The following is a 13,513-nucleotide window of genomic DNA, read 5'->3' on the forward strand; positions in this document are numbered from 1 at the left end:
CACACCAACACCTTCTACCAACCTACACTTCTACCCGAAGGGTGTACCCCTTTCCCACCTGTATCGACCCGCACCTAACCTTCACCATTAACTTAGATACATGTATTTCCCACCTTCACCTTCTCACCTCACCTCATCTCACCACCATCACTCCCTATTAACCCTTGCCACCACCCAAAGCCCTCCATTCTTTATCCACTGACGATGTTGTTCAGAACAACGAAACGTCTGGAGAAGTATCGTAAAAATTTCTATCGTTATTAAATGTTATCAATATACCACTCTTTGGTCTAGAAAGAATACTTTTTGACATGGAAATTCTGTCGCTATTCGCGAATTGTCGTTATATCCGCAGTCGTTATTAGCGAAGTTGACTGTGTGTGCATTGTGATTACAGATGCACATGTGTGTGTGTGTGTGTGTGTGTGTGTTTGTGTGTGTGTGCGTGTGTGTGTGTGTGTGTGTGTGTGTGTGTGTGTGTGTGTGTGTGTGTGTGCGAAAAAGAGTAAGGTAGTGAGTATTGGTATGCGTGGAAGGAAGATGTGACAGAAGGTGTGCGCTATAGGCAAGGGGTGCAGGAATATTCCTCATCTCACCACCATCACTCCCTATTAACCCTTGCCACCACCCAAAGCCCTCCATTCTTTATCCACTGACGATGTTGTTCAGAACAACGAAACGTCTGGAGAAGTATCGTAAAAATTTCTATCGTTATTAAATGTTATCAAATATACCACTCTTTGGTCTAGAAAGAATACTTTTTGATATTACAATGAGAGTGAATAATCAACGGCTTGTCCACCAACTCTTTGACTTTGGACTGGACCGATCAACTCGCGGACAAGCAACAGAATGGATGGCAAATGTGGAGAGACTCAAGCATCGGGAGCAGAATGTGATCTTTCTTCGGCGCTGCAGAAACGCTGGTATATGTCCACCCGCGTTACACAACCCAATCCGCTTCCCAACAGCCATCAAGAACCTGGCTTATACACAACGATATCAACGCGAAACCGAAAAACGAATACTCGGACAACTCATACGCGCGGAATACCATGCCATCCACGCCTCGAAATCAAAGGCCAACAAGCTGCAGGCATCCATGCACCGGAAAAGCGACCAATACCAGCGACTAAATGATCTGGTCAACGCAGCTATGCCAGCAAGACAAAATGGAAATCATCCTTGAAGCAGAAATTCAAGAGACTAACAGAATCCCGAGAACAACCAGACGGTACACTACTACTGGGACCCGGCTGCGTGCCGAACAGCCCTCAGACCTCGATGCCAGACAACGTCACTGAGAGACACAGGAACCTAACACAGAGAGTCAGTATACTGGGAGATATCAGTGTATCCGAACAGGCAGTGTCGCTTCTAGCAAAAGGCCCAAAATTCGCCATCACACCGAAATTCACCAAGAAAGGACTGCAACAGAAGTTACAGACGGAGATCGCTGTACTCGCATACGGCATTCGATGGAAAGCCGCTGGGGAGAGAACCGGAACCGGTATTGGTGGAACCTTCGACCCTATCAAATCAGAATGTCCGTTCAAGATCAGGAGAAAAGCACCGCCACGGGACATAGACCCAGCCGAGCGATCCATCAAAGGTTTCATCACGGACATGGAGCGCATTATGAGAACGGCGGGGAAATGGCAGAATCCTAAACCCAACATCTCCCACGCAGACCGGCATGCGCTTAAAGAACTACGAGAACGTGAGGACATCGTGGTCACTCGAAGTGATAAAGGAGGCGAGATGGTGATCATGAAGGCGGAGGACATGCAGGAACTGTGCAGGGAGCACCTCGCCGACTCAACAACATATTGCAAGCTTCAGAAAGATCCAACACCGACACTGCGCCTCACCATCAACAAAGCTCTAGAGAAAATTCTCAGAAGCAGAGATTTCCCCAAGATCATCATCAGACGACTCAATACGCCACCCTGCGCAAGAACGCAACGGTTCTACGCACTGCCGAAAACACACAAGAAATCTCTCAAGATTCGCCCAATCGTCTCGGGATCAGGCGGCATTTTCGAAAGACTCGGTTGGATCCTCCATTTCATCTTCAAGCCATTGCTGCTTAACGTGAGCGCCCACATCAGCAGCACGCGGGACCTAATAGCCCAATTTACGAGCAACGAAAACAAACTGAAGAAGAAAATCCCCATCTCATTCGACGTGATCTCGCTGTACACAAACATTGGCATTGAAGAAGGAATCAGCACCGTCCTCGAATACGCGAACCGCTTCAAAATCAATACCTACTCCCTCACACCGGTCGACCTAAAAGAGCTACTCGGACTGATTCTATATAACAACGTGTTCCAACACCCAACCCTTGGAACATTCAAACAGACAAGGGGATTGGCGATGGGCAGCAGACTCAGCGGCACAATAGCTATCATCGTCATGGACCGCTTTGAACAGCGCCACATTTACAGAAACATCTCGCCGCCATTGCCAGTGTTCGTTCGCTATGTAGACGACTCGGGAACCGCAGTTGACACTCCTGCGGAAGCACAATCTCTACTGACCAAACTCAACGGAAAACACCCGACAATCAAGTTTGAACTGGAGTTGCCGGACAAAGATGGTTTCCTACCAATCCTGGATATCAGACTAAAGATTCTTCCTAACGGCAAAGTCACACACAAGCTCTACGTAAAAGAAGCAAACAAAGGGATAACACTACACGCAGATTCCCACCATCCAACGGCGGTTAAGATGGCGGTCATTAACAATGAATACAAACGAGCACAAGACAACAGCACGCCTGAGTTTGCGGAGGAAGCCAGACGCTTCATCTCAGATAAACTTGCAGGGAACGGCTATTCTGCAGAACACATCATCAAAGCGCGAGCCCGAAGAAGAAACACAAGTAAACAAACAAAAGGGAAACAACTGGTATTTAGAATACCGTACATCTCCGACAAGGTTAACGGCCAAGTACGACAGGCACTTAAGAAAAACGGCATAACGGCACGCCTCGTTAACCCTCGACCCCCAACCATCCAAGAACTCACGAAGAAAAAAGGAGAACCGGAAAAATGCAGAATGCGCGAATGCCCTATGTTCAGGAAGAAATGCACCTGCAGATTTGCCGTGTACGAAGCTACATGCCACCTTTGTCACGAGAGATACGTCGGCTCTACTGGGAGGCAAGTGCACACCCGGGCCCAAGAGCACACAAACGCTGCAAAATCTCATGACAAGAAGTCTGCATTCGGTGTGCACTACGCTAGGGAACACCCGAACGCCACCCCAGAGATTATGTACGAGATTGCTCAGCTCACGGAGAGGGATGAGCTGAGGCTCCGGATCCGTGAAGCATATGCCATTCGCGACAAGAAACCAACTATCAACAGAAGAAAAGAAGATATGGGAACTGGATTCTTGGCATAACTTGCCTTCCACCATCCACTATCTGCCAACCCATCCAAAAATGATCGCAATAGAAGAAGAACACCCGCACCCGGTGCTCTCTCTCCCCCCCCCCCCCAACACACTACACTACCAAAAAGCTTGCAAACGCACACGCATACACACACACACACACACACACCTCTTTGTATATACTGCTGCTATTGCTGATATTATATATATCACTAGATGAATCACAACGTCCTGTTTTAGTCCCACCCCCCACCTCAGAATATTCCTGCACCCCTTGCCTATAGCGCACACCTTCTGTCACATCTTCCTTCCACGCATACCAATACTCACTACCTTACTCTTTTTCGCACGCACACACACACACACACACACACACACACACACACACCTCTTGCCAATTCTACCCACCACATACACCAACACCTATTGCTGATCCACACCCTACCTAGACTCTCTCCCACATTTATCAACCCAACACTTCCATTACGCCACTCCACCTTCTACGCACACCAACACCTTCTACCAACCTACACTTCTACCCGAAGGGTGTACCCCTTCCCACCTGTATCGACCCGCACCTAACCTTCACCATTAACTTAGATACATGTATTTCCCACCTTCACCTTCTCACCTCACCTCATCTCACCACCATCACTCCCTATTAACCCTTGCCACCACCCAAAGCCCTCCATTCTTTATCCACTGACGATGTTGTTCAGAACAACGAAACGTCTGGAGAAGTATCGTAAAAATTTCTATCGTTATTAAATGTTATCAAATATACCACTCTTTGGTCTAGAAAGAATACTTTTTGATATTACAATGAGAGTGAATAATCAACGGCTTGTCCACCAACTCTTAGAATTTCCATGCCCAGACCAAAGTCCCATCCCATTGTAATACATATAATGAGACTTCGGGTATAACGACACCTTTTTGATGCGTCGCCGAGTGTCGTTATAAGCGAAGTTGATTGTACTTTGCAATAGATTCACATCCTACTGTACTACAGTATTCCACTGGACGTATGCCTAGCAATGATTTGTTCTGATGCTCAGAACATGCTGTGACCAGGCTTGAAAATAGAAAATATACTTCGTCTTCATTCCCAGGGAAACTGATAACGGCGGATAACACCCGGAATACCTCAGGGGCAGGTGCAGCATCGAATGGTGCGGTGAAGGGATAAGTCTCGCAACCACTGGCATACGTGCCGAAATCCCCATACCCGCATCCATGTACTTTAGTACCCTTTTTGCCTGGCCCGCGTTCGCAGTTGAGTGTGGGTGGTTGCATGGCTGGAAAAGCCACTCCTAGGAATGACTTGAACCAGGTACGTCTTTCATTTGTTTAATCATGGTATTAGACCAATCCACTATGACCATGATGCTTAGGCTGTGCTCATACCGGGGGGGGGGGGGGGGGGGGCACAGTATGCATGCAGTTCATGCGTGCCCACGGCAAGCACGCGTTCAAGTCGTACTTTAGGTCCTGTTACGCCAATGACTACCAAATGTTGATGCCATTAGTCAAAGTCACATGTAAGCCAGTACGTGCCCGAAACGCCTTGAAAAGCAAAAGCTGATATTTCCATTCTAGCATATTGCCATACGCGTGATGCCCAAAAAGCCAGCAAAAACACACACACAAAAAGGCATGGGTTCATGCCCAATCCTACCAGCTATGAACACCGTTCAGTTACAGTGTAGTGAACGTGAGAAAGTACTTGGATGCGCTGATACTCATCTGAGAAAATTGATATTGCACGGCCTGGTTTAAATCTGGCGTTGGAAAATTTATTTTTCATTGCTATCAGGTTCAGCCTCATTTTCTCTGTGCTGCGCTTATGAGTCCACAAAGGACAAAACAGTTCTGTCCGCAGATTGAGTATTGCACGGACATAGACACTGACCTCAAAACAAACCAGCTCTTGAGAAGTGGCAATGTCGTAGATCTTGGCAGTGGCATCCATCGACGCTGTTCCCAGGATAGTGCTGAGCGGGTCGAATGCAACACACACCTGCAACACACAGTCATGCATACCGTACACACACAGTTCTGCAGTGAGTTGTGTGCTAGTCTGCGGGCCGATGTTGTGAAAGCGACGCAGGTTCACCCTCACTTGTAGACCACCCCAGGGGTTTCAAATGTGCTGCCGCGTAAAACGAGTATTATCTACTGACTTGCATGTGCGACTGTTAAATGCGTCTCTAAAAGCATCATGGGATTTTGGATCGTTGTCTACTAATGAGGTTTGTCTTGCAATCGATGTCGTACTAACCAGGGTAGACCTGCACTTGGCTATCATGTACGTCGAAGTATGGTAAGATGCGTAATCATTTTTAACATCTTTTAGTCAGAGCATAGCAGTACACATCCAGTATGGGCCATAGTCTTACCACTTCTGCTGTGTGCCCTTCCATTGTAGACAGTAGCTCACCAGTATCGCTATTCCATAACTGTGTTGTACAGAACACACGCACGCACACACACACACCATGTACATACACACACATACACAGGGAGACAAGCTGGGACAGTTCCACACTGCTTGTACAGATTGACACAACAACTGAAACTACATTTTATTCTAGTATCAGTCATGACTGTAGGCAGAGAGAGAGAGAGAGTATGTGTGTAGCAGACAAGAGAGACAGACTAAATACAATCGGGATGAAGGTTGCCTGACAATTGCACAGTGCCCGGCACAGAAATACACCTTCAATGCATAGTAAAGTGAATATGTTGAGGCTCAAATCCTAGTATAGCCTCATTAGCCTGGGACGCGTATCCCAAAGATGTTAAAGTAGAGTATACAGGGGTTGGACCTGCCCTGAGAAAGTGTTAGGAGTGAACACCCATCAGCTACATCACTCCAGTGTTCTCCTTTTTGTGGGTCACATGATGTATGCCCTCCCCAGCCTGAGCATGTATGTGCTGTGTGTGTGGCTGGATCAGGGATATCATGTAACGGTCACATATCTCCCAAGTCACATGTTGTGTATCATTGTCATGGGTGTTGGAAGGGAACAGTGGAGGGGGGGGGGGGGGGAGGGCGGGGACCATGGTTTTTTTTCCCTAGCTAGTGCTATGCTTGCGCATGTGGGACAGGGGTGACCATTTTTCCTTTCTGTGTGATGTGTGTGTATGTGTAGGAGGGGGGGGGGGGAGATAGGGATCATTCAATGCCAAAAAACTACAGGGATAGTGCAGACAGGAATCCAGACCAGAGCCCATATGTCAGGACACACGACATATTTCTGGAAACAAACAACCTACTCTGCAAGTCCTGTCAAACGATCCCGTTGCAATCTTATCTCTGTGATACACACACGCACGCACGCACGCACACACACAGACACACACACCCACACACACCCACATGTACACATACACACTTGTACTTGCTCACTGCCATAACTGGTCACGTGGGTCTCCCCTTGGGAGACAAGCATACAAAAATCCATACAAGAAGAATCCACCCAAGAATCCGTACATACAAGCATACAAGAATCCATATGTTATTACTACGGCGTCTCTAAGAAACTGTTTCGTCATATGGGCGTTGAGCAATTTAAAAAAAAAGCTTTACAGAAATTGGTGGGTGGGTGGGTGCCAGCAAGAGATCCTGGAAATTAACTCATAAATGCACTACTCATAATAAGTATGGGCGAAAGAACACATGGCAAACAGAATTGGATGCCGCCGATGACTCAAGACCAACCAAGTTTGGTAGGCTTCTAACCAGCGACGTTGAAATGCCCGTTCATTATTCCAGGAGAGCTTGTAGCTAGCGTTCCATGCAAAATAATCTTCAAGGAGCATACGTACTCTGCAGAGTCTTTGCCAAATCGGGATTTGCGCACATCGTCCATGGTCAAAAATTCAAAAAGTTGTAGGAGAGTGTTTTGACACTGAAAGCCCCCCCCCCCCCGCCTTCCCCTTAGTGATATGGAGGGCTGCTTTCAGCCGTTAGGCGCTGCATCTGCCGCTAGGGTTTACCGGGTGTTAGCGGCCGTCGTGAGTTCCCTTCGGGAACGGACACGATAATTTACTTTTTTTCAGCTAATACTAGTACTTGGGATAGATGTACAGGTGTACTTGCACAAGAGTTTCAAATGCCACCAGAGACGACACAGAGTTTGCTCAGCATACTGGCCATGGGACGTCTCTCTTACCCGTACGGATTGTTAAACGCAATTGAATAGACGACGTTGCGATGACCTTCCAGCGTCCGCAGCAGACTGCCAGTATCGGCATCCCAAAGTTTACATGTCCTATCGTAGCTACCTGTGATGAATCTGTTAGGGAGAGGAGAGAGAGAGAGAGAGAGAGAGAGAGAGAGAGAGAGAGAGAGAGAGAGAGAGAGAGAGAGAGAGAGAGAGAGAGAGAGAGAGAGAGAGAGAGAGAGAGAGAGAGAGAAAGAGAAAGAGAGAGAGAGAGAGAGAGAGAGAGAGAGAGAGAGAGAGAGAGAGAGAGAGAGAGAGAGAGAGAGAGAGAGAGAGAGATAGAGTGAGTGAGGGAGAGAGAGAGAGTGGGGGGGGGGGGGGGAGGAGAGAGAGAGAGTGGGGGGGGGGGGGAGGAACATAGAGAGCAATAATGCAACACAACCCCGATACCGGAAACCTCCACCGCCTCACTGCAGTACCACATCTGTCAGTGTGATGACATCATCTTTCAGCATGCATTATGTCACTCGAAGTGTGCATGGTCAAATATTTTAGCCACAGACCCACGAAAAGGCCACCCCCTCATACACATGTAAACGTTGTCATGTCAAGCATCCTAACAGTTAGTATCACAACCAGTCGGGATATCATGAGCAATGAATACCGATCATGGTGATGCCATCATCAGTTATGATACTTCACACCACCAGTCAGTCAGGAACTGAGGCCTGAGTGCGGCAGAACTTACTGTGATCCAGTCTTGTTGAGTGCAACGTTAGTCAGCGGCAGTACGTGTACACGTAGAACCTGCAGGAGAGCAGAGTTATACACACACACACACACACACAAGACACACAGACACATCACACATAGTCTAGCTGTGGTCCTCGAGTACATTTCTACAATTTTATCACATCTCAGGGGCGTAGGAGGGGTTTTGGAAGTGGTACGACCGAAGGTCGGCGCGGCCGAACGCCGTTTTGGAGGGGGGTCCGGGGGACCTCCCCGCGGGAAAATTTTGTAAAAAAGACACAAAATCCTGCGTTCTGTGAACTTCTGGCACACTTCTGGCACAGTTTATAAAGTCATAGTTCACGGTCAGAAGAGACGTGCATGGACATGCACAGATGCATGGCAGATCTACGAGTAGATCTACGAGTACGAGTCTAGAAAAAGGTCAAAGTCTGATACGCACACGCATCCGGATGGATCCTGATTTTTTTATTACGGTTTTGCACGTTCCGGACGGACCACACTTTTCGAAAAGTGGTACGGCCATGGTCGTACCAGTCGTAGCGGGTGCTACGCCCCTGCATCTCTTAGTAGTCAGTGTGTGCTTGTAAGTGTGGAGTATAGAGGTTATGAGAATGATTTCATGGGGTGAACCAGCGGATCTGCTCACGGGCGCTATGTATGCAGCGCAAGTCGCTAGTGCAAGTGCACCGCTGTGCCGCGCGTCATCGACTTCGCTAACGCAACTCAACTGATGATGTGATAACATACCCTCAACATAAGTGCCAACCTTTGCAAACCTGACATCGGGACAATGACATACCTAGGTATCCTAGGTATGAAAATGTGTGTAGATGAGGCATGCCACAAATGCACCTTTGGGTGCCTAGTACCACCATGCGATAACGGGGTGGTCCCGACCAAATCGGGATGGTTGGAAGGTATGCCTCTACGGAGATCACACAATATTCTAAAGTCATCCTGATCCATTGATGCAACTTACTATTTACTACAAGTACTACGACATTCCCTCACAGTATTTATACACACATTATACAATACTCCATCCATACTTGTATCCCAACTAGTCTCCCTGCCTACCCGCCTATAGAGTAGCAGACGCAGTTTTTGAGTGGATAGCAATCAACACAAAGACATGGCATGCATGCTGGATGCCCTTAGCCAGCCACCACACATGCAAGCAGCGCAGTGACACGGCATACAAGTGAGTACCGTATTTCCCCGATTATAAGTCGCACCCCCATTTTCAGGTTTGAGCAATGTTGTTGCGATATATTCACTTCAGTAGTAAGTCACGCTCGATTGTAAGTCACACCCCCTGTTTTACCCTGAATTTTAGTGTAAAAAGGTGCGACTTATAATCGGGGAAATACGGTACTGTACTGCTATAGTCTGGTTACACTTACCTTGGTCAGGTGATACATTTTGTCATCATTTTCCACCAACCGAAGCTGCAGAACTGCAAGCGGTGGTAGTGAACACATTGTCAAGGAGCCTTGCAAGAGTTCTCATTGGAATCATCACGACGGCTCCCTCTATTTAATAATAATAAATTAATAATAATAAACACAGCTCGCATCTTCCCTGAACCTGTTAGACAGGAGCAGAGTCGACGCATCTGTCAACAGATTTATCATCCACATAATACCCATAATACCCTAAAGCTCTGCGCATACAAATACCAAGACCTAGTCGGACACGGGGCCCACTGGAGACAGTCCCGGTAATCCCATCCAGCGGCTCTCCATCGCCAACACAGCACAGTCACAGCAAATCCCACCCAGCAATACACCAAGACCAACTGAGCCCCAGCAGCCCCACCCTGCAGTACACCAAGACTAGCTGAGCCCATTCCCAGCAATCCGGTAAAGCAGCACTACAAGGATACTGGTAATAAGATGCTTGACTTGTTCATATCTGGATGGAGTGATGAGAGGCTCCTGTTGGGAAATTGCTTTAAGTAATACGTCCACATTGTCTCTGGTCAAACAGACACAGACACAGACACAGACACACACACACACACACACACACACACACACACACACACACACACAGACAGACAGACACACACACACACACAGACACACACACACACACACACAAAATATAAAGAGTACAGAAAAAATTGTATTAGCAATGGAAAACGCCTGTGGTGTGTGTGTGTGTGTTTTATGTGCGCAACAAGGGTGACTTCAATGCTAAACAAAATGGGGATTTCCTACCTGGCTGCCTGTTACAGTCTCCCTTGGGGCAAGGCTGATTTACACATGCTCACGTAAGGTATCCCTGGTCTGAGCGTGCTCGCGCTCCGGCAGCAGGGCAAGGACATGTTCACGATTGCCTGTTGCGTGGACCACGCATCATGCAGAAATTCCAAATTGGGGATCATCAGCTTGGGTACTATAATTTCAATTTGTCTCACTGGCAGGGTAAGGTTGGCAGTTTTTGAGCAATTCGACAAAAGGTGTGTGAACACTGTGATATAGGTATTGATGGACTTTGGGCAACCAGGCTACTTCTAGTGTGTAACGGGCGTTGACTCTTTTGAGACTGAGTACAGGCACTGGTGTGAAGAGTCCAGGGTCCTAGTAGTGATTGTCATCCAAGAATTGGTGGAACTCACTCTGGAGAAAGATACAGAAGATCAATTGAGCGTTGCTTCACCAACCCACGAGATTCAAATTCCAAGATGATACCTACATCAAGGGTACACAGTATTACACACACACACACACACACATGACTGTACTGAATCACTGCTCTGCAAGGCTGTACTGCCTAATGTACATACACGTACACGCACATCATGTGACAGATTCAAAAATGCATCCAACCCGGCACCCCAGAGCAAGTTGTAAAAGTAGGGGTGTCATCAAGTAGAAGGGTACCCGTGCTACCCGTAATTGCAGCGGGTATTCGGGTAGCTGTTTGGTGCTGAGAACCCAACCGGAGAGTTGGAGTACGGTGTTTTTGCAACGGTGCATGTAAAACTAAAAGGCACGGGTACGTGCTTACTGTACACTTTCTATGTAGTGCAAGTGCACACTCACTGTACAAACTATGTCAAAAATACTCGATAGGGTACCCGGGCCACCCGGATAAAAATACCCGGACCTGTTACCCGACCAAACCCCTACCCGTTGCAGCCCTAGTAAAAAGTAATTCAGCAGCAGTGCGAGCATCATAATTATGGACACCTGGTTTGCTGATACACTGCACTGGCATTACAAAATCTGCTCAGACGGGGGCTACCGGGCGCCGAAGAACAGAGCACCGAGGAACGCGCAGCCTGGAATCTCACAAATCACAGGCATACCAGTGACTCAACTGTGAATAGACTGTAACACATGAAAATAAGAACAGTATAGGCTACGAGTAGGCTGACCCCCCACCCACCCCAACCCCCCCCCCCCCCCCCCCCCCCCCCCACTCCCACCCGCCCCAGTTCCTCAGCACCCGGCAGTACTGCAGACTGCAGCTAGCACCTAACGGGTTACCTGGCGGGTAGTAGCGCAGTAAGAACTTCTTTAGCTTCATTGCTTGCCCTTTACTGCCTGCTGCTGTTGATGAGGATGATGATGAGGATGATGATGAGGATAAGGAGGAGGAGGATGCTGCTACTGCTGCAATGTGAACTGCACTACACTATGGGATAGTTAACATTGGGTGCAATACAACACTCAGCAGGTGTGTCGTTGGTGAGTTTACAACCTGACGGCCAGTGGGTCAAATAACCGGAATGACGTCAGCCAGTCAGTTGGTCAGTTTCTTGCTACGCGCAAGCACAGCCTTGCTGTCTGTACTTGAAGTATACTTGCTGTAAGGCTGTCTGTGGTAAGGTGAGAGAAAGAGAATGGGCGAGAGGGAGGGAGTGAGTAAGCTACATTTCTAAAGACAGACAAGTTGAGGGAGGGAGAGAGAGAGACACACACACGCACACGCGCGCGCGCGCACGCGCACACACAGAAGAGGGGAGAGAGCAGCGGTCACTCGCCTGCTTATGAAATTGTTATGCCCATCCACTGATATGGTCACTCACTCAGTCATGCAGCCAGCAAAAACTTAAAATGTACCGTGGGTAGCATGCAATGTGCGCTACCCTCAATTCCAACTGGAGCAGCAGGCAGTGCAGAAGACGAGGGACAAGGATTTATTGGCCACTTCATTGCTTGCAGAAGGCATAATACACCATCAAAAGCTTGAAAAGATTTTATTTTTCATGCGACGCGATGAATGAAGAGCAAGAAAACGCTCCGCTAGCGCTGCAGACGGTCGGTGGCACCGCTACCATCCTTACCTTCTGATTTTCTGCGTTGGTGGACACTGCCAGAACTGTGAGCAAAGGGCTAGTTTTCCTTGACCTGCTCGACTAGAAGTAGAACCAAGACTGGGAGAATCGACTGTTTCAAAATCGTTTCCCAACGAAATGACTTGACCATGAGAACTACTGTCTTCGCGGTCTTTCAGTTCATTTAGCGCCTGCAAGTGCAAGGCTCAATCATGCACCACGCACGGCACTATGTAGCGCGGTCCTGCATGCACTGACAGTGACACTGTGACAGTGAGTCTGAGTGAGTGTGACCTGGTGACACTGACAGTCACACCATGCCATCCATTACCATGATTACATGCCATGGATACAGCATGATTGTACAGCCTCTACTGCCAGTACTCATGCCAGTCATGGTACTGGCTCTAGCCTAGTCTAGCTCTAGTCTAGGCTCTACATCAGTCCATGTAGCCCCGCCTAGCTAGCGGCCTGGTTTGCGGTCTGGTCTGGTCTGCGCTAGGCCTTGACAGATTATGCTAATATTTTCGTGAAATTATGCTTTTCGCATTGCTGAAAAAATTGCAGAATTATGCTATTTTTATGCTAAAAGTTATCATATTATGCCGCATTATGCTCACATATGCTGCTAATGTACATGTATAATGGTTCCGTGCAAAATAAAAGGCGAATATTTTTGTAGAGGGCGTTGTACTGTAGTAGCAAAAGTTCAACGGGATCAACGCACCGTCCGACCTAGCTACGACCGTCACCCTGGTCACTGATTGTAGTGGACTGGACATGTTCTAATAATAATAATCTTTACTCAGTTTCAGGATTACCCTCTCAAGGGAGTCGTAAACCTACGACTTCCTGGTGCGTCTACTTGTACTTGTACTTGTAGAACATGTACAACTGC

The 13,513-nt window shown here is 47.8% G+C and overlaps 2 protein-coding genes across 2 annotated transcripts; one reads left to right on the forward strand and one right to left on the reverse strand.

Moving 5' to 3' along the window:
* Nucleotides 1-1,284: 1,284 nt before the first annotated feature.
* LOC135810995 (uncharacterized) lies at nucleotides 1,285-3,411 on the forward strand. Its single transcript, XM_065324362.1, has one exon. The coding sequence runs from the start codon at nucleotides 1,285-1,287 to the stop codon at nucleotides 3,409-3,411; it is 2,127 nt and encodes a 708-aa protein (XP_065180434.1).
* Nucleotides 3,412-5,314: 1,903 nt separating this feature from the next.
* On the reverse strand, nucleotides 5,315-12,777 carry LOC135808191 (dynein assembly factor with WD repeat domains 1-like; the record flags this gene model as incomplete). The annotated part of the gene is given in 10 exon segments (XM_065321345.1): nucleotides 5,315-5,422; nucleotides 5,802-5,861; nucleotides 6,682-6,721; nucleotides 7,581-7,703; nucleotides 8,320-8,378; nucleotides 9,731-9,783; nucleotides 10,213-10,304; nucleotides 10,951-11,023; nucleotides 11,825-12,156; nucleotides 12,625-12,777. Coding segments are annotated over 9 exon segments (648 nt in total), but the record flags the coding sequence as incomplete, so codon positions are not given.
* Between the last annotated feature and the right edge of the window lie 736 nt (nucleotides 12,778-13,513).

Source organism: Sycon ciliatum, chromosome 2, assembly GCF_964019385.1.
Source record: "Sycon ciliatum chromosome 2, ocSycCili1.1, whole genome shotgun sequence".
In the NCBI taxonomy this organism is placed as follows: Eukaryota; Metazoa; Porifera; class Calcarea; order Leucosolenida; family Sycettidae; genus Sycon; species Sycon ciliatum.

Coding starts and splice junctions, on each gene's coding strand:
- LOC135810995 (XM_065324362.1), top strand. CDS start 1,285: ATGCCAGACAACGTCACTGAGAGACACAGGAACCTAACACAGAGAGTC.